This window comes from Psammomys obesus, unplaced genomic scaffold (genome assembly GCF_907164565.1).
Source record: "Psammomys obesus unplaced genomic scaffold, mPsaObe1.curated_primary_1811, whole genome shotgun sequence".
Taxonomy (NCBI): domain Eukaryota; kingdom Metazoa; phylum Chordata; class Mammalia; order Rodentia; family Muridae; genus Psammomys; species Psammomys obesus.
The window spans coordinates 268,701-288,950 of NW_026585895.1; the positions used below are offsets into that span (position 1 = coordinate 268,701).

At 39.9% G+C, this 20,250-nt stretch overlaps 1 protein-coding gene across 1 annotated transcript; it reads left to right on the top strand.

Annotated features, from left to right (window-relative positions):
* The first annotated feature begins 3,406 nt into the window (after window positions 1-3,406).
* LOC129671485 (olfactory receptor 8K5-like) lies at window positions 3,407-4,333 on the top strand. Its single transcript, XM_055600508.1, has one exon. It carries the CDS (start codon window positions 3,407-3,409, stop codon window positions 4,331-4,333), a length of 927 nt encoding a protein of 308 aa, XP_055456483.1.
* The last annotated feature ends 15,917 nt before the right edge of the window (window positions 4,334-20,250 follow it).

The following is a 20,250-nucleotide window of genomic DNA, read 5'->3' on the forward strand; positions in this document are numbered from 1 at the left end:
ACACACACACACACACACACACACACACACACACACACACACACACAAATTAAGTATAGTTGTAAAACTCAGAGAAGTGTATAGAATTGGCCCAGGAGTTTTTTTAATTAAATTTTTCCTTTTTTACATTAATGACATTTTATTTACTTTGCATCCCAGCTGTAGCCCCCTTCCTCATTCCCTCCCAGTCCCACCATCTCTCTGTCATCTCCTCCCTGCCCTTCTCTAAGTCCACTGATAGGGAAGGTCCTCTTCCCCTTCTGTCTGACTCTAGCTTCTCAGGTCTCATCAAGACTGGCTGCAATGTCCTCCCCATCCCCCCCCACTCTTCCCCACACCCCTCCCTGAGGTAGAAGCAGCCTTGCCAGGCCACAGAGGAGGACATTGCAAGCCCAGCAGTTTTAAACATCATCTTTTCCTTAGATCCTATCTCAAAGGTTGTATTTTTAAAATGAATATCAATTATAAATTTTTAAAGCGTTTCCAACTTTGGTAAGGCAGCTACAGATAGCCCCCCTTTTCAAAGCAAAGAATTGCATCTTATAGTAAAATTCTAGTTTTTCTATTTATGACTTTCTGTGGATTACATAACCCAGCACCACAGAATATTCTCATACTCAGTTATTCCTCTTATTAAAATCATGCTTATGAAGTCACACATTCCTGTTGAGGTCAAACAGAGTGCACTAGGAAGGGAACCCAACTTGATCAGGGTCAACTCATTTCACAGTTCATTATTTGTTTCATAACTATTTACATTTATTAAACAAACAAAATATTTTAAAAATCATGAAATTATACACCATCAATGTTTTAATATAAAATTTTATAATTTAACAAATACCATTAACAAATTAAATAATAACATTTCAAATAATTAATTAACTGTTTTATAGAATTTATTTAAACAGTGAAGGAGGAAGTAAAGACTAATAAGAACAGAGACTGTTTCTGACATAAACCAGTGGCTGGCTCTTTGATCACCTTCCCCTGAGGGAGCAGCCTTACCAGGCCACAGAGAAGACAATGCAGCCAGTCTGATGAGACCCGATAGACTAAGGATCAGAATTGAAGGAGAGGAAGACCTCCCCTATCAGTGGACTTGGGGAAGGGCATGGGAGAAGATGAGAGAGGGAGGGTAGATTGGGAGGGGGTGGGAGAGGAGGCTACAGCTGGGATACAAATTGATTAAACTGTAAATGATAAAAGTAAATTTATATAAAAAGACATTGACTTAAGCATTTCACCTTTTTGGGTGTTGACTTAAATCATGTATATTTTCAGGAATAGATTCTGATCATGTGACTCTTCTGATAATTTGGAGTTTTTGTCATTAAAAGTAGAATGGATGAGTAAGTTAAGACATAAATGTAAATATTTCTATAATGTAGAAAAGTTTGTGGCTTGTGTAACTAAACTATTACAAAAGAGTAATTGAATATATAAATATGATAATTTTATTAACAAAATAGCAGAAGCATTTCAGACACGTATTCAAAAAACTCTTTGAAACCATTAATACATGGTGATGGCCAATTTTGTTAATTAATCAAAGTCATTGATTCAAACTACACTAAATACCTAACATACAATAATCACCTTGATGTTAGCTGGGCTGAGCTAATGCTCCCCATGGTAGTTAGAGTAACAGGACAGACTGCGATTATTGATCTTAGCTAAATCCTTAGCATACAATATTTAAACGATTACATGTCTGTGAGATTACATTGGACACTTTCATGGTCTAGAGAAAAATTACGATTGCAAGTAAATTTTCAGGAGGAATAGAAATCTGATATAGACTGTGTGGCTCTTATGAAAGTAAATCTTCATTATTTACATGGCTTCATTTTCTATTTTTCACATCAAATCTTTGCTGAGTCTTGAGTTTAATCATTTCCTATTCCTTTATACATTTCATAATATTTCCCATTTCAGAAAACATTTTTTATTTTATTAAAATTTGGAAAAGTTGTTATTATGAATAAAGGTACTATGAACATAGTTGAGCAAATGTCCTTGTTGTATGGTTGAGCATCTTTTGGATATATGCCCAGCTGTGGTATAGATGGATCATGAAGTAGCACTATTCCTAATTTTCTGAGAAAGTACTAGACTGATTTCCAAAGTGGATGTACAAGCTTATATTCCAACCAGCAATGGAGGAGGGTTCACCTTTCTCCACAACCTTTCCAGCATGTGTTGTCCCTTGAGTTTTGGATCTTAGCCATTCTGATGGGTGTAAGGTGGAATCTCCGGATTAATTTTCATTTTCTTGATGACTAAGGATGTTGAGAATTTCTTTAAGTGTTTCTCTGCCATTCTATATTCCTCTATTAAGGATTCTTTATTTAGTTCTGTAGCCCATTTTTTAATTGGACGACTTGGTTTGTTGGTGTTCAACTTAAGTTCTTTATATATTCTGGATATTAACCCTCTGTCAGATGTATAGGGTTTGGTGAAGATCTTTTCCCAGTATGTAGGCTGTCATTTTGTTCTGTTGACAGTGTCCTTTGCTTTACAGAAGTTTCTTGAGGTCCCATTTATTGAATGTTGATCTTAGAGCCCGTGCTGTTGGTGTTCTGTTCAAGAAGTTGTCTCCTGTGCCAATGAGGTCAAGGCTCTTCTGTACTTTTTTCTTTTAACAGTTTTAGTGCGTCTGGTTTTATGTTGTTGTCTTTGATCCACTTGGAATTTATTTTTCTGCATATGGATCTATTTGCATTTTTCTACATGCAGACATCCAGTTAGACCAGCACCATTTGTTGAAGATGCTATTTTTTTTTCAATTGTATGGTTTAGCTTCTTTGTCAAGAAACAAGTATCTATAGGTGTGTGGGTTTATTTCTGGATTTTTTATTTGATTCAGTTAATCTACCAGTTTGCTTCTATGCAGTACCATGCCTTTTGTATTACTGTTGCTCTATAGTATAGGTTGAGATCAGAGATGGAGATACATCCAGATGATCTTTTATTGTATAGGGCTGTTTTAGCAATTTTTTTTTCTCCATATGAAATTGAGAATTGTTCTTTCAAGGCCATAAAAAACTGTGTTGGTGTTTTGATGGGAATTCCATTGAATCTGTAGATTGCTTTTAGTAGAATTGCCATTTTCACTATATTAATTTTATTGATCCATGAGCATGGGAGATCTTTCCATCTTGTGATTTTTTTTCTTCAATTTCTTTCTTCAGAGACTTGAAGTTTTCTTTCTTTTCTTTTCTTTTTTTTTTAATACAGGTCTTTTACTTGGTTAGAGTCACACCAAGCTACTTTAACTGTGTTGTCTGTTTTATAAATAAAATATCTGTTCTAACTGTGACTAGTTCAATGTTTAGATGATAATAAAATAAATATAATGAATTCTTATTGTTTCTTCAAGAAGAGTTAATTTTGGACAGTTCAAATGGGCCATCCAAATGCAACAATGCCAACTGAGTTCATCCTGTTGGGAGTCACACAAAATGCTGAGTTGAAACTCCCTCTTTTCGCAGTCTTCCTCATTATCTATGCAATCACTGTATTTGGAAACCTGGGTATGATTATTTTGACCAAGCTGGACTCTCGCCTACACACCCCTATGTATTTCTTTATCAGACACCTGGCTTTCATTGATCTTGGAAATTCCACAACCATCTGCCCCAAGATGCTGGTGAATTTTGTTGTGCATCAAAATACCATCACTTATTACGCTTGTGCCACACAGATGGCATGCTTTATTATGTTCATTGTCAGTGAACTTTCAATCTTGTCCTCCATGGCCTATGACCGCTATGTGGCCATCTGTAACCCTCTGCTCTACAGTGCAATCATGTCGCATAGACGGTGTCAAGTGCTTGTTGGCATTCCATACCTCTACAGCACCTTCCAGGCTCTGCTGTTCCCGATTAAATATTTCACACTGACCTTCTGTGGTGCTAATGTCATCAGTCATTTCTATTGTGATGTTGTCCCTTTGCTACCTTTGATCTGTTCACATGTACAAGAGACAGAATTGTTGACCATATTGTTTTCAGCCTTTAATTTAATCTCTTCTCTTCTTGTTGTTCTTTTGTCCTACATGCTGATTTTGTTAACTATATGTCGAATGCGTTCCGCAGAAGGTAGAAAAAAAGCTTTCTCCACTTGTGGTTCCCATCTGACAGTGGTAGTTGTGTTCTACGGATCTCTGCTCTTCATGTATGTGCAACCTAAATCTACTCACTCCTTTGAAACTGACAAAATGGCATCTGTATTTTATACATTAGTGATCCCCATGCTTAACCCCTTGATTTACAGTTTAAGAAACAAAGAGGTAAAAAATGCTTTCCATAGAGTCTTTAAGACTCTATGAAGGCTTTGTATTCCTCAGTATTATAAAATCTTATAATAATCTTTGATAAATGTAACTGTCACATGATATTTTTGAAATAGTTGCTAATTTTAAATCCACAAAAATTTTTTGTAGTTTATATTGACATTTTTTCACTTCTATGTACTAAAGTTCCCCCTTATAGTTTAAATTTCAGTTTAATGTTGCATTATTATCATCATTTATTGCTTCAGAATAACTGTTTCATTTAGTGATATACATGGTTATGTTTTAATAAAAGTGAATATGTGGTAAATTTTTTATCAATATCCCATGTTTTTACCACTAGTTATTTAGAAAGGCTCCTATCATCACTGCTTTTGTAGTACTAATAAATAAAACAAGATGATAAAAAGAGTCTCTCTGTTTCTTTACAAAAACATGTTTCTTTCACACAGATAGAAACTAATAAATGTTAAAGACTGGAGCCTACCACTGATTTCCTCTAAAGGACTCCAACCAAAGGGGATTGAAACAAATGTAGAGATTCACAGCCAGATTTTGGAAAGTCAGAGGGAGTTTTATGGAAGAAGGGGTATATAAAAGGAACCAGAGGGGACAGGAGGATTTCCCTTTAAGTGCACTATAAAAGAGGGAGGAAGGGTAGGACTGTAATGATATGAAGAAGGAGTCTACAACTAGGATACAAAGTGAATACATTGTAAATAATAATAATTATAGACAATAAAAATATAAAGACATTATATCCAAGAAATAATTGTTTATGAAAATTTTATTGTATAAATAAGTAATTAATAAGCACAAAATGCTCAGGACACACACATATACAATGAAATTACCTGAAATTCTCAGGTAAGACACAATTGAATTACTTTCATTGTATGTAAATGATAATTACATTTAAACATATCTCATGGTTAGTATAAAGGAATAATGCCAACATTGTGAATTATAGTGTAACTGAACTCAGCATACGTAAGTTGAAAGTGTTCATCCTTATTTATCAGAAAGTTTATGAGGGTACTTGTATCTTCATCTTAGTGTGTATAACAGTCCATGAAATAAACATTTTGAGCTGGCATTAGTTAAAAAAATGGCTCACTCTGACAATATTTACTGTTAGTATGAGTTTTTTTCCTGGTTATTTTAAGATAGGTGTCCATTAATTTTGTATACTGCTCTTACTTATTAAAATATGAATATTTATTATATGTTACTTATGTGTTTGTGATTGGTGTGTTTGTGTATGGGCACATGACTGTAGATCTCCCTTGGATGCCAGAGATCTAATCTCCCACAGTTGTTGGAGTTGCAGCAAGGTTTGAACAGCAAGCTTCTCCACACTTAGCCGTCTCTAAATCCCTGTGCTTAGTTTTTGGTATGTAACAGCATATCTGCCTATTTTTCTTTCATTCAACAACAGTGCCTTATTGACTCTGAATTGTGAATGCATCATCATGATATTTCTCAAGGCCACTGTAAAACAAAACCAACCAACCAAACAAAAAAGAACAACAACAACAAAAAACAACAGGTGAAATTGAAGTGTTGAAGTGTTAGTATAAACTTTATTTTATATATGAAAATTAACTTAGGTTAAGGTTTTATAATTACTTTTTTATTTTAAATCTAAGTCCCATATTGTTATAAAGATTTTCTTGTTTGGAATTTATGTATTTAAAAGTATTCAGCATCTTTCAGATATATGCCCAGCTGTGGTCTAGCTGGATATTGACGTAATAATATTCTTTTTTTTTCATTTTCTTTTTTTTTTAAGTTTTATTTTTCTCATTAGTTACATTTTGTTAATTCTGTAACCCAGCTGTATCCCTCCTTCCCTCCCCAGTCCCACCCTCCCTCCCTCATCTCCTCCCTGCCCCTTTCCAAGTCCACTGATAGGGGAGGACCGCCTCCCCTTTCATATGACTATGTTTTGTCAGGTATTTTCAGGACTGGCTGCAAAATCCTCCTCTGTGGTCTAACAGTACTGCTCCTCCCTTGGGAGGCGGGGATGTCAAAGAGCCAGTCATTGAGTTCCTGTTAGAAATAGTCCTTGTTCCCCTTACTATGGGAAACCAATTGATTACTGAGCTATCACGGGTCACATCCGAGCAGAGGTTCTAGGTTTTATCCTCTTATGGGCTTTGGTTGAGTGTCCATCTCAGAAAAGACCCTGTGCCCAGATATGTTTGGTCCTTGTGGAGTTCCTATCCTTTCCACATCAAACTCCCCTTCTTTCCTATGATTCCCTGCACTCTGCCGAGGGTTTGGTTATGAGTCTTAGTATCTACTTTGATACACTGCTAGGTAGAGTCTTTCAGATGCCTTCTGCGGTAGACTCCTGTCATACATTCAATGCATATCCCATTTGTCTTTATAAATGAGGATTGATCATCATACCCCATGTCCACTTTCTTGATTATCTTCTTTAGGTGTATAGATTTCATTATGTTTATCATGTCTTTTAGGTCTATATAAGCGAGTATATTCCATGTTTGTCTTTCTCCTTCTGGGATACTTCACTCAGAATGATCTTTTCTAGATCCCACCATTTGCCTGCAAATTTCATGATTTCCTCTTTTTTGATTGCTGAGTAGTATTTCATTGTGTAAAAATACCACAATTTCTGTACCCATTCCTCCATTGATGGACATCTGGGTTGTTTCCATGTTCTGGCTATTACAAATAAATCTGCTACAAACATGGTTGAGCAGATGTCCTTATTGTGTACTTGAGCAAATTTTGGGTATATGCCTAGCAGTGGTATAGCTGGGTCTTGAGGAAGCACTATTCCTAATTGTCTGAGAAAGCGCCAGATTGACTTCCAAAGTGGTTGAACCAGTTTACATTCCCACCAGCAATGGAGGAGGATTCCCCTTTCTCCACAACCTCTCCAGCATGTGTTGTCACTTGAGTTTTTCATCTTGGCCATTCTGATGGGTGTAAGGTGAAATCTCAGGGTTGTTTTGATTTGCATTTCCCTGATGGCTAATGATGTTGAGCATTTCTTTAAGTGTTTCTCTGCCATTCTATATTCCTCTACAGAGAATTCTCTGTTTAGCTCTCCTCCCCATTTTTTAATTGGATTACTTGGTTTGTTGCTTTTCAGCTTCTTTAGTTCTTTGTATATACTGGATATTAGCCCTCTGTCAGATAAAGGGTTGGTGAAGATTCTTTCCCAATCTGTGGGCAGTCGTTTTGTTTTGATGACGGTGTCCTTTGCTTTACAGAAGCTTTTCAGTTTCATGAGGTCCCATTTATTGATTGTTGCTCTTAGAGCATGTGCTGTTGGAGTTCTGTTGAGGAAGTTGTCTCCTGTGCCAATGAGGTCTAGGCTGTTTCCCACTTTTTCTTCTAACAGATTTAGCGTATCTGGTTTTATGTTGAGGTCTTTGATCCACTTAGACTTTAGTTTTGTGCAGGGTGATAAATGTGGGTCTATTTTCATTTTTCTGCATGTAGACATCCAATTAGACCAGCACCATCTGTTGAAGATGCTATCTTTTTTCCATTGAATGGTTTTGGCTGCTTTGTCAAAAATCGAGTATTCATAGGTACATGGGTTTATTTCTGGGTCTTCTATTCAGTTCCATTGATCCTCCTTTCTATTTCTATGCCAATACCATGTGGTTTTTATTACTATTGCTCTGTCGTATAGCTTGAGATCAGGGATGGAGATACCTCCAGATGAACTGTTGTACAGGGTTGTTTTGGAAATTCTGGGTTTTTTGTTTCTCCATATGAAGCTGAGAATCTTTTTTTCAAGGTCTGAAAAGAATTGAGTTGGTATTTTGATGGGAATTGCATTGAATCTGTAGATTGCTTTTGGCAGGATGGCCATTTTCACAATGTTAATCCTACCAATCCATGAGCACGGGAGATCTTTCCATCTTCTGAGATCTTCTTCAATTTCTTTCTTCAGAGACTTGAAGTTTTTCTCAAACAGGTCTTTCACTTGCTTGGTTAGTGTCACCCCAAGGTACTTTATGTGGTTAGTGGCTATTGTGAAGGGTGTTGTTTCCCTAATTTCTTTCTCGGCCATTTTGTCTTTGGTATACAGGAGGGCTTCTGATTTTTTTGAGTTGATATTGTATCCTGCCACTTTGCTGAAGGTGTTTATCAACTGGAGGAGTTCTCTGGTTGAATTCTTGGGGTCGCTCATATATACTATCATATCACCTGCGAATAGTTGACACTTTGACCTCTTCATTTCCAATCTGTATCCCCTTGATCTCCTTTAGTTGTCTTATTGCTCTGGCTAGGACTTCAAGTACTATGTTGAAGAGATATGGAGAGAGTGGGCAGCCTTGTCTTGTCCCTGATTTCAGTGGGATTGATTTAAGTTTCTCTCCATTGAGTTTGATGTTGGCTGTAGGCTTGCTGTATATTGCCTTTACTATGTTTAAGTATGTGCCTTGTATCCCTGATCTCTCCAAGACTTTAAACATGAATGGGTGTTGGACTTTGTCAAATGCTTTTTCGGTGTCCAAGGAGATGATCATGTGGTTTTTCTCCTTCAGTTTGTTTATGTGGTGGATTACATTGATGGATTTCCATATGTTGAACCACCCTTGCATGCCTGGGATGAAGCCTACTTGGTCATGGTGGATGATATCTTTGATGTGTTCTTGGATTCGGTTTGCAAGTATTTTGTTGAGTATTTTTGCATCAATATTCATAAGAGAGATAGGTCTGAAGTTCTCTTTTTTTGTTGGGTCCTTGTGTGGTTTGGGTATCAGGGTGACTGTCGCTTCATAGAATGAGTTTGGTAGTGTTCCTTCTGTTTCTATTTTGTGGAATAGTTTGAGGAGAATTGGTATTAGCACTTCTTTGAAGGTCTGGTAGAATTCTGCACTGAAACCATCGGGCCCAGGGCTTTTCTTGGAGGGGAGACTGTTAATGACTGCTTCAATTTCCTTGGGGGATATAGGGTTATTCAGTCTTTTTACCTGATCTTGACTTAATGTTGGTAGATGGAATCTATCAAGAAAATCGTCCATTTCGTTTAGATTTTCAAATTTTGTGGCGTATAGGCTTTTGTAGTATGACCTAATGATTGTTTGTATTTCTTCAGTGTCTGTAGTTATGTCCCCCTTTTCATTTCTGATTTTGTTGATTTGGGTGTTGTCTCTCTGCCTTTTAGTTAGCCTGGCTAAGGGTTTGTCTATCTTGCTGATTTTCTCAAAGAACCAGCTTTTTGTTTCATTGATTCTTTGAATAGTTTTATTTGTTTCTAATTGATTGATTTCAGCCCTGAGTTTGATTATTTCCAGCCTTCTGCTCCTCTTGGGTGTATCTGCTTCTTTTTTTTCTAGTGTTTTCAGTTGGGCCATTAAGTTACTTGTACGTGATGTTACAAATTTCTTCTTGAAGGCACTTAGTGCTATAAATTTTCCTCTGAGCACTGCTTTCAATGTGTCCCATAAATTTGGGTATGTTGTGCCTTCATTTTCATTGAGTTCTAGGAAGTCTTTAATTTCTTTCCTTATTTCTTCCTTGACCCAGCTGTCATTGAGTAACAAGTTGTTCAGTTTCCATGTGCATGTAGGTTTTTGGTTATTTCCATTATTGTTGATGTCCAGCTTTAGTCCATGGTGGTCCGATAGAATACAAGGGATTATCTCAATCTTTTTATATTTGTTGAGGTTTGCTTTGTGACCAACTATATGGTCTATTTTGGAGAAGGTTCCATGAGGTGCTGAAAAGAAGGTATACTCTTTTGAGTTTGGGTGGAAAGTTCTGTAGACATCTATTAGGTCCATTTGATTTAGGGACTCTGTAAGCGCTTTTATTTCCCTATTTGGTTTCTGTCTAGTTGATCTGTCCCTTGGTGAGAGTGGGGTGTTGAAGTCACCCATTATTAGGGTATTGCAATCAATGTGTGGTTTAAGCTTTAATAATGTTTCATTTATGAATGTTGGAGCTCTTGTATTTGGGGCATAGATGTTTAGAATTGTGATGTCTTCTTGGTGAATTTTTCCTTTGATGAGAATGTAGTGCCCCTCTATGTCTTTTTTGATTAGTTTTGGTTGAAAATCTATTTTATTAGATATTAGGATAGCCACTCCTGCTTGTTTTTTTGGGTCCATTTGCTTGAAAAACTGTTTTCCAGCCTTTTACTCTGAGGTAATGTTTATCTTTGTTGCGTAGGTGTGTTTCTTGGATGCAGCAGAATGTTGGTTCCTGTTTCCGCACCCATTCTGTTAGTCTGTGTCTTTTTATTGGAGAGTTGAGTCCATTGATGTTGATAGATAATAATGACCATTGAATGTTATTTCCTATTATTGTGGAGTTGGCGATGTTACTGTGAATCATTGCTTGTTTGCTTTTGATTTTTGTTGGGAAATTATCTTTAACCTATGTTTTCTTGAGTGTATTTGTTTTCATTGGATTGGAATTTTCCTTCTAGTATCTTCTGTAGGGCGGGTTGCTGTTCAAATATTGCTTAAATTTAGTTTTGTCGTGGAATATTTTATTTTCTCCATCTATGTTGATTGAAAGCTTTGCTGGGTAAAGTAGTTTAGGTTGGCATCTGTGGTCCCTTAGGGCCTGCATGATATCTCCCCAGGCCCTTCTGGCTTTCATAGTTTCTGATGAGAAGTCCGGTGTGATTCTGATAGGTTTGCCTTTATATGTTACTTGGCCTTTTTCCCTTGCTGCTTTTAGTATCTTTTCTTTGTTCTGTAGATTAAGTGTTTTGACTATGATGTGGCGTGAGGAGTTTCTTCTCTGGTCTAGTCTATTTGGTGTTCTGTAGGCCTCTTGTATGTTTGTGGACATCTCTTTCTTTAGGTTGGGAAAATTTTCTTCTATGATTTTCTCGAAAATATTTTCTGGACCTCGTATCCTGGACTCTTCTTCAATTCCTATTATTCTTAGATTTTGCTTTCTCATGGCGTCCTTGATTTCTTGGATGGTTTGTGTTTGGGATTTTTCTGATTTTATTTTTGCTTTGAGAGAAGTATCAATTTCTGTGAGTGTATCTTCAGTACCCGAGATTCTTTCTTCCATCTCTTGTATTCTATTAGTGATGCTTACCTTTGTGATTCCTTCTCTTTTCTCTAAGTTCTTCAGTTCCAGGGTTTTCTCAGTTTGTGTTTTCTTTATTGATTCTAATTCTGTTTTCATGTCTTGCAACATTTCCTTTATCTGTTTGAGTGTGGATTCCTGTGTCTCCAAGATGTTCTCTATTTTCTTGTTTGTTTCCTCTCTTAGTGCCTCTGCTTCTGCCTCCAATTGTTTGGCTATATTTGCATGCGTTTCTTTAAGAGCTTCTTCGTTCACTTCGTTTTTCTTTGTTTCTCTTTGGGAGGCCAAATCTTTAAGGGATTTTTTTTGTATCCTCTTTAACTGTTTGAATCTCTATGACTATTTCTCTGAGAGATTTGTTGGTTTCCTCTTTATGTGCCTCAATTAACTGGATAATCATAGCTTTAAAATCATTTTCTTGTGTTTCTGCTAAGTTGTAGTGTCCAATAATTTTGGAGGTTGCCAGTGAAGCCATGATATCTTGATTTGCGTTGGTTGTGTTCTTTCGCCGACCTCTGGCCATTTGGTTATCCGTAGTGTTCACTGTCTGTTCCTGGATTCTGCAGGTCAGACTGATTTTTCTCTGGTATCTGGAGAATTCTTCAAGAAAATGGGTGAGGTCTAATGGTTTCAGTGTGTGCGTTGGTTATTCAGCTATACCTGTAGAAGGAAAGTTTGCATGCGCAGCAGAAGGACAAATGCGGGGTAGCGTGTGCTTGAGCGTGTGCTTGTGGGTGTGTCCTAAGGGACAGGGTGTTGGTGAATGAAGAGGCCTTCAGTGTGTGAGAGGGGTGCCCTGCAGGCACTGAAGTTTTGGATCGCAGGCGATAAGGGATCGCAAGCGCTGTTGAAGAATGCGCACGAGTATTGATTTTACCAGTCTGCTGGTCTTTGGTTTCTATTCAGCTGGTTTTCTGCCACTGAGGGGTTGGATGGCCCATACAATCACTGGCTGGGCAGCCCTGTGTATTCTGTGCTGCCACTTGCAGACTTGGGGGTCTGGGAAGGGTTGTACTGTGGATCTGAGTCTCTGTGGCTAGCACTGTATTGGGCTTATGCTCTGGCGGGGTGGAGTTTCGGTGGTGCGTGCACTCCTGCAGAGCCGGGTGGTGGTGGTAGTGGGAGGGGGTGTTCCGAAGGTCAAGAGCTCGGTGAGAGGGCCCTAGGTGGCGTGTGTGTGTGTGTGTGTGTGTGTGTGTGTGTGTGTGTGTGTTCTCCTCTCATTGGTGGCGTTCAGCAGGTCGTTACTACTCTCCGATGAGGCTGCGGGGTCTGGAACCCTGCCTCCCTGCCTCCAACCATCTTGGGTCCCAGACACTGAGCTTTGCGGCTATGGTATCCGGGAAGAATTGTATTGTGGATCTGAGTCTCTGTGGTTAGCGCTCAGTGGTTGGAGCTCTGTGATTGGGCCTGAGCTTCTCCTGTGAGAAGGTTTCTGGGGTTACTGCGCCCCGGCCGCTTGGGAAGTGAGCTCCACTGCACTTCCTGCTTCGGTCTAGCTTGGGATTGCATCAGCGGGATGGGGGAGGGGACGCTCTGCGGGTCTGGAGGGCCCTGAGTGGGACGTGTGTCCAAGGAGGGGACGGGTGTCCAAGGTTCAACGGGTGGTTACAGCAGCCCGCAGCTGTAAGGGGCCCGGAGCACTGTCTCTGGTGCCTTGATCTCCCGGATGTGAGCTTTGCGCTCAGCTGCCTGGTGCTGTGTGCGGGTTTCCCCGAGGGAGGCCCGGACAAGGGAAGCACCCTATTTCCTTCCCGGAGAAGTCCCCACCCGATCTAAATCTACTAGCACTCCATGCTTCTGTGGTGGCCCCTCTCCTTTAGAAAGCCCAAAAGTCCAAATTCTAGCTTTGATTGACTCTCCACTCACCAATTCCGGAGATTCATGTCTTCTGCCTCTCTGAAACAGTGCGCTCTGCTCGCCGCCATCTTGGAGTCTCTCGTAATAATATTCTTAATTGTCTGAGAAAGTGCCAGATTGATTTCTAAAGTGGTTGTACAAGGTTACATTCTCACCAGCAATGGAGGAGGGTCCCTTTTCTCCACATCCTCTCCAGCACGTATTGTCACTTGAGTTTTTGATTTTTTTATTTTGGCCATTCTGATGGCTATAAAGTTAAATCTCAGGGTTGTTTTGATTTGCATCTCCCCGATGACTAAGGACACTGAACATTTCTTTAAGTGTTTCTCTTGCTTTACAGAAGATTTTCAGTTTCATGAGGTCCCATTTATTGAATGTTGATCTTAGAGCCTGTGCTGTTGTTGTTCAGTTCAGGAAGTTCAAGGCTCTTTCCTATATTTTCTTCTAAGCGATTATGTGTGTCTGCTTTTATGTTGTGGTCTTTAGTCTACATGGACTTTAATTTCCTTCAAGGTGATAAATATGGGTCTATTTGCATTTTTCTATATCCAGTGAGACAAGCACCATTTGTTGAAGATGCTATCCTTTTTCCATTGGATGGTTTTGGATTCTTTGACAAAAAAAAGTATCTGTATGGGTGTGGGTTTGTTTCTGGATCATATATGAAAGATTAACCATACAAGTATATTTGCTCAACTATGTTCATAGCAGCTTTATTCAAAATAGCCAGAATCTGGAAACAACCTTGACATCCCTCAACTGAAGAATAGATACAGAAGTTGTGGTACATTTACACAATGGAACACTACTCAGCACTTAAAAACAAAGTAATCATAAAATTTGCAGGCAAATGGATGAACCTAGAAAGGATCATCCTGAGTAAGGTAACATAGACCCAGAAAGACACACATGGTATATACTCACTTATAAGTGGATATGAGCCATTATAATATAGGATAAACATACTAAAATCTATAGTCCTAAAGATGCTAAACAACAAGGAGGACCCAAGGGAAAAGATTTAATCCTCATTCAGAAGGGAAAACAGGATAAACATCAAAAGCAGAAGAAAGGGAACAGGACAGGTGCTACCACAGAGGGACTCTGAAAGACTCTACCCCTCAGGGTATGGAAGCAGATGCAATGAGTCATAGCCAAACTCAGGGAAGAGTGCAGAGAATTTTATTGAAGACTTGAGAGACAGGAAAACCTGGCGGGTACAAGAGCTCCACAAGGAAACCAACAGACCCCCATAAAACTGGGGACAGCTGGCCTTGCAGAGACTGATGAATCAAATAAGAGCCATGCATGGAGAGGAACTAGACTCCATGCTCATGGGGAACTCAGTTTCCAAGTTGATTCCCTTTTAAGGGAGCAGATGCAGCAACTGATATGAACTAGGTTGCCTGCTCTTTGATCATCTCCCTCTGGTGAGATGGCCTTAATATGCCACAGAGAAAGAGAAGACAGCCAGACCTGATGCTATCTGATAGGCTAGTGTCAGATAGTAGGGGAGGAGGACCTCTCCTATCTTGGACAAAGGGTGAGATGCGGGGGTGGGGGAGAGAAGGAAGGAGGTTGGGACCAGCTGGAGATGAAGAAAGGGGTTACATCTTGGATACAAAGTGAACAAATTGTGATAATTAATAATAATAAAGAAAAATTAAAGAAATAAAAGTATTCAGCAATGTATGACTGACTTCTTCAAGGTTCCCTAATTTTAGCATTATTGATTTTTTAATATGGCTCTTTTAATTAATTATTTTTTTTATTAACTACAGACTATTCACTCTGTATCCTAGCTGTAGCTCTCTCTCTCATCCCCTTCCAATCCCACCCTCCCACCCTCTTCTCTTTCTGGGCCTAGTCCTCTGATAGGGGAGGTCCTCCTCCACTTCCATCTGATCCTAGCCTATCAGGTCTCATCAGGACTAGGTCCATTGTCTTCCCCTGTGGCCTGGGAAGACTCCACCCCCTCAGGGGGAGGTGATCAAAGAGCAGGCCACTTAGGTATCTCCATCCCTGATCTCAAGCTATACTATAGAATAAAAACTGCATGGTACTGGCATAGAAACTGATGGACCAATGGAATTAAATAGAAGACCCAGAAATAAACCCACACAGTCATGGGCACTTGATTTTTGACACAGATGCCAGAGCATACCATGGAAAAAACACAGCATCTTCAACAAATAATGCTGGTCTAACTGAATATGTACATGTAGAAAAATATAAATAGATCCATACTTACCACCCTGCACAAAACTAAAGTCTAAGTGGATCAAAGACCTCCATATTAAACCAGACACACTGAACCTGTTAGAAGAAAAAGTGGGGGAAGAGCCTTGATCTCATTGGCAAAGGAGACAACTTCTTGAACAGAACACCAACAGCACAGGCTCTAAGATCGACAAGCAATAAATGAAACCTCATGAAACTGAAAAACTTCTGTAAAGCAAAGGACACTGTCAATAGAACAAAATGACAGCCTACATTCTTGGAAAGGAGCTTCACCAACCCTACATCTGACAGAGGGCTAATATCCAGAATATATAAAGTTATGAAGTTAAAAATCAATAAATCATGTAATCCAATTTAAAAAATGGCGTACAGACCTAAACAGAGAATCTTCAATAAAGGAATATCGAATGGCAGAGAAATGCTCAATGTCCTTAGTCATCTGGGAAATGGAAATCAAAATGACCCTGAGATTCCTCCTTACACCCATCAGAAGGGCTTAGTTACAAATCTCAGTGCTGGAGAGGATATGGAGAAAGGGGAACCCTCCTCCATTTCTGGTAGGAATGACTATTTTTGATAAATAGACTCTTGTGAAAGTAGGAAATAGTGGCACATATATCCTCATCTCCATTTAAGGAATATCGTTTTTCAAAACATTTGAAAATATAATTTTGGTTTTTTAGCTTAATAACTTACTAATTTTTTAAATTGATTCTTTAAGATTTATACACACATACATGTACACATACACAATGAAATACGATCAAGTGAACAACCCTGTTTCCAACAACTGCCCTTGAGGAGCCCTGTTAACATGTCCTCCAAACTTAATGTCGTTCTTCATTTACTTTTATATATTAACCTCCTCTTTAGTCTTGTTTGGAATCTGTTAGATTTTTATCTCTATCTTTTACATATTTGTAAATCATAGTAGTATTCTTAAAAATCAAGTGTCAGAAATGTTATTTTTCTCCCAGAAGATATATATCCACAAATGTGTTATATCTCCCAAATGATAGCACGTGAAATCTGTCTTTCTCTTGGCACCTATATCTGCAAAGTTTTTATGAACCTGTATTTAAGAACAAGGCAATTGTGAATAGCTTCATTCTACTGATCATTTACATCAACTGCATTTGCTGGCTTTGTTGTCTTTTCTCTCGTTGCCTTTGCAGTTTCAATCTAAAGAGCTTAAATATGATTTCTTTTCTTCTCCAGATAAGTGATAAACACCCATCTATCACTAATCTCAGACAATATTGTTCACTGATACAGACTATGTAATAACTATATAATTCTAAATGTCTTTGTGGTTGATGATCAAACTAACCTCTGATTCTATTTTCTACTACTCTAGCAAATTGGTTGATATTGATGTATTTCCAACACAAGCCCAGTAATTCTTTTGACTGAAAAATTAGCTTCTGTGTTTTATATTGTTATATTCATATATGGATTTATCATCTACAACTTCAGAAAATGATATGACACATGTCCTTTAAAATGTTAAATATTATGATATAATATTATTTGAGGGTTCGGGGGCAAGATGGCAGCGCCGGGAGGACTCTCATTCTGAGGAGCAGCACAGCAGGATTGGCACAGTGACCAGCAATCAGACCTCGCGGCCATAAAACACAAGTGATTGTGTTTCACAGGTGAGAGGATACCCCACGGTGGGGGATTCAATCAGCTTTAACCCACCCGGCTAAACCGCGGAAGAGATCCCAGTTCCGCCAGGCACTTGGTCGCCAGCCCAGAGCTACCCGCCAGCGCGATCTGGTCACGGTCCCAGACTGAACTGTGGGCCCACAACACCATAGACTGGATTTCCCAGTCGAGAGATAACCCCATGGAGCAGGAAACAATTGGGACCGACCTCAGGTTACCCAGACATCCCCTGGAAAAGACTCGGGTTCCGCAGGTGCCCCAAGAGCCAGTCCGGACCCAGAGCCAGGACCCAGGCGCCTGCACAGAGCCTTGCCTGTGCGCCTGATTCGCCGCCTCAGATAGAACTGTGGGCACCAGGGCACCAGGGCACCAGCCACCAGAGACTGCATTTCACTGGCAGGTGCAAACCCACAGGGAGGGAAACGGCTCTGATCTCAGAGCACTCAGCCGACACCCCCACCCCGAAATGGTCTATGGAAAATTACCCAGTTTAGGGAGCCGCCAAGGCTCCAAATGGCTAGAAAGGCGGAGCCACAAGCAGGCATCTGTGCCTGTGGGTTCTACTCGCCACCCCAGACAGAACAGCGGTCCCCAAAGCAAAGACTGCGTGTCTCTGGCAGAAGGAAACCCCCAGCTGAGGGGGTCATCAGCTCTAACGCTTAGGACACCCAGCACCAAAACACTTCCTGGACTCACGCAGACTCTAGTGCAGGCAGGAGCGCTGTGCTCTGCCACCATTATGGAGTTCCCCTAGGGCACTGGGACACACAGCTGCATCCTCAGACCTACAAAAGCCAGAGAGCCATTACAGCAGCCCTCAGATACTGTGCCAAGGATCAACCAGTTATCCCTAGCTAGACTGTCAAAACTGTGGGAATCCCTGGTCCTTCAAGAGGGCTGCACCCACAGCGTCTGGAACAGAGCAGTGCCTGCAGCCTCCATCCCAGACAGGGACACATAGCTTCTGGTCCAGAGTGAGGCACCCAGCCTCCAGACCAGAGCAGTGCCCCCAGGCGCCAACTCAACCTAGGTGCACACTCTCCAGGTCCAGAGCGGAGCAATCAGCCTCTGGCCCAGAGACTTGCTGAGTGCACCTCTCACTTTTCTGGACAGAACTGTGTGCCCCAGGATAACAGACTGAGTTTCCCTGTTGGGAGAAAACCCCACAGCTAGGGAATCAGCAGGTTCTTCAAGAGGACTGTACATGGAGATTTAGTGAGCAGCAGCACACTAAATTTATAACAAGAAACCCAGCAGTGGGGCAGCTGTCTTGAGAAATTCTATGGGTAAGAGGAGATCCCCCCTGCCTAACATAGACCACAGCTACTACTCAGGGCTATAAACCTGAGGTGAGCAGTGGCAACTCCGGTGAAACACTGGCCATACAGTGGCCATAACCAAAAAGCAGAGAAGGACTCCTCCAGGAAAAATCATCTTCCGGCCAAGGGGATACTCCCTACCTCAGGACTCCAGGAAGCATAGAAACTAACAGCCAACACCTAAATCAGCCCAGTGGGTAGAGGTCAGCGTAAAAGCTCAACCAACAAAAGACAGAGCAATATGGCATCTCCAGAACCCAGCCATCCAGGGGCGAACAGCCCTGGACAACGCAGCATAATAGAAAATCAAGAAGATGACCTTACATCTATGTTGATGAAGAGGATAATAGAGGAAACAAATAAAATACGTAAAGAATTAGAGGAAGATAAAACCAAACAGATCATGGCTATCTGTAAAGAAATGGAGGAAGTTAAAGACAAGCAGATTATAGCCATCCGTGAAGAAATACAGGAAGATGCAGCCAAACAGCTTGTGGCCTTCAGAGAAGAAATAATTAAATCACTGAAAGAAATAAAAGAGACAGAGTTGAAGGAACTAAAAGAAAAAGAGGAAAATACAAGCAGACAGGTGAAGGAAGTAAACAAAACAACTCAAGACCTTAAGATAGAACTAGAAAAATTAAAGAAAATACAAATGGAAGAAATAATGGAGAGGAAGAATTTAGGGAAGAAAACAGGAACTACAGAGGTAAGCATAACCAACAGACTACAAGAAATGGAAGAAAGAATCTCAGGTGTAGAAGATACAATGGAAGAAATCGATGTATCTGTCAAAGAAAATGTTAAATCCAAAAAAATTCCTGACACAGACATAATCTGATTGGCCTGCTTTTTGATCACCTCCCCCTGAGGGGGGAGCAGCCTTACCGGGCCACAGTAGAGGACAATGCAGCCACTTTTGATGAGAACTGATAGACTAAGATCAGAAAGGAGAGGAGAACCTCCCCTATCAGTGGACTTGGGGAGTGACATACATGCAGAAAGGGGAGGGAGGGTGGGATCGGGAAGGGAGGAGGGAGGGGCTTATGGGGGGATACAAAATGAATAAAGTGTAATTAATAAAAAAATATTATTTGATAATACTCTATTAATTACCTTTAATGGGGAGCAGCTTTACCAGGCCACAGAGGAAGCCAAAGCAGCCAGTACTGATGAGACCTGATAGGCTAAGGTCAGATGGAAGGGGAGGAGGACCTCCCCTATCAGTGGTCTTGGGGTGGGGCATGGGAAGAGATGAGCGAAGGATGTTGGGATTGGGAGAGGTCAAGGGAGGGGAACACAGCAGGAATACAAAGTGAAAAAATATAATTAATAAAAATAAATAAAATTTTAAATACCATATTAATTAAGGTAACTGCCAGCATGAAACATTTTTCTGAATTTTTCTAGAAGCAGTAAGCATGAAGGAATACTATATATTCCTACATATAGCTTTATACAGGCCACTTGTTTACTTGGGATGAACACATCAATGAATGAGTGAATAAAACATCTGCCTTTCTTAAGAGAGATCAATATTTTACCTGCAAAACTGACAGGAATCAGTTTTGCTGAGTGCATTTTATTTTTATTGATGAATTTTAAAAAAAGGGTGTAGAAAATCAGTATGCTGAGGGTGGGAAGAGAACAGTCCATGTCATGAGGGCTGAGTTGAGAAATCTAGTGTAGTTACCAATCATTGCATTAAATTTGCAGCGACTGGTCATGTTCTGCATCTGCATACTTTGTGTCTACATCAGCTTTTACATGTCAGGCTGAAATATTTCACACCTATACTTTGTGAGTCACCATCTGGTC

What these genes read in the sequence shown, in the direction of transcription:
- LOC129671485 (XM_055600508.1), top strand. Translation starts at nt 3,407, where the DNA reads ATGGGCCATCCAAATGCAACAATGCCAACTGAGTTCATCCTGTTGGGA.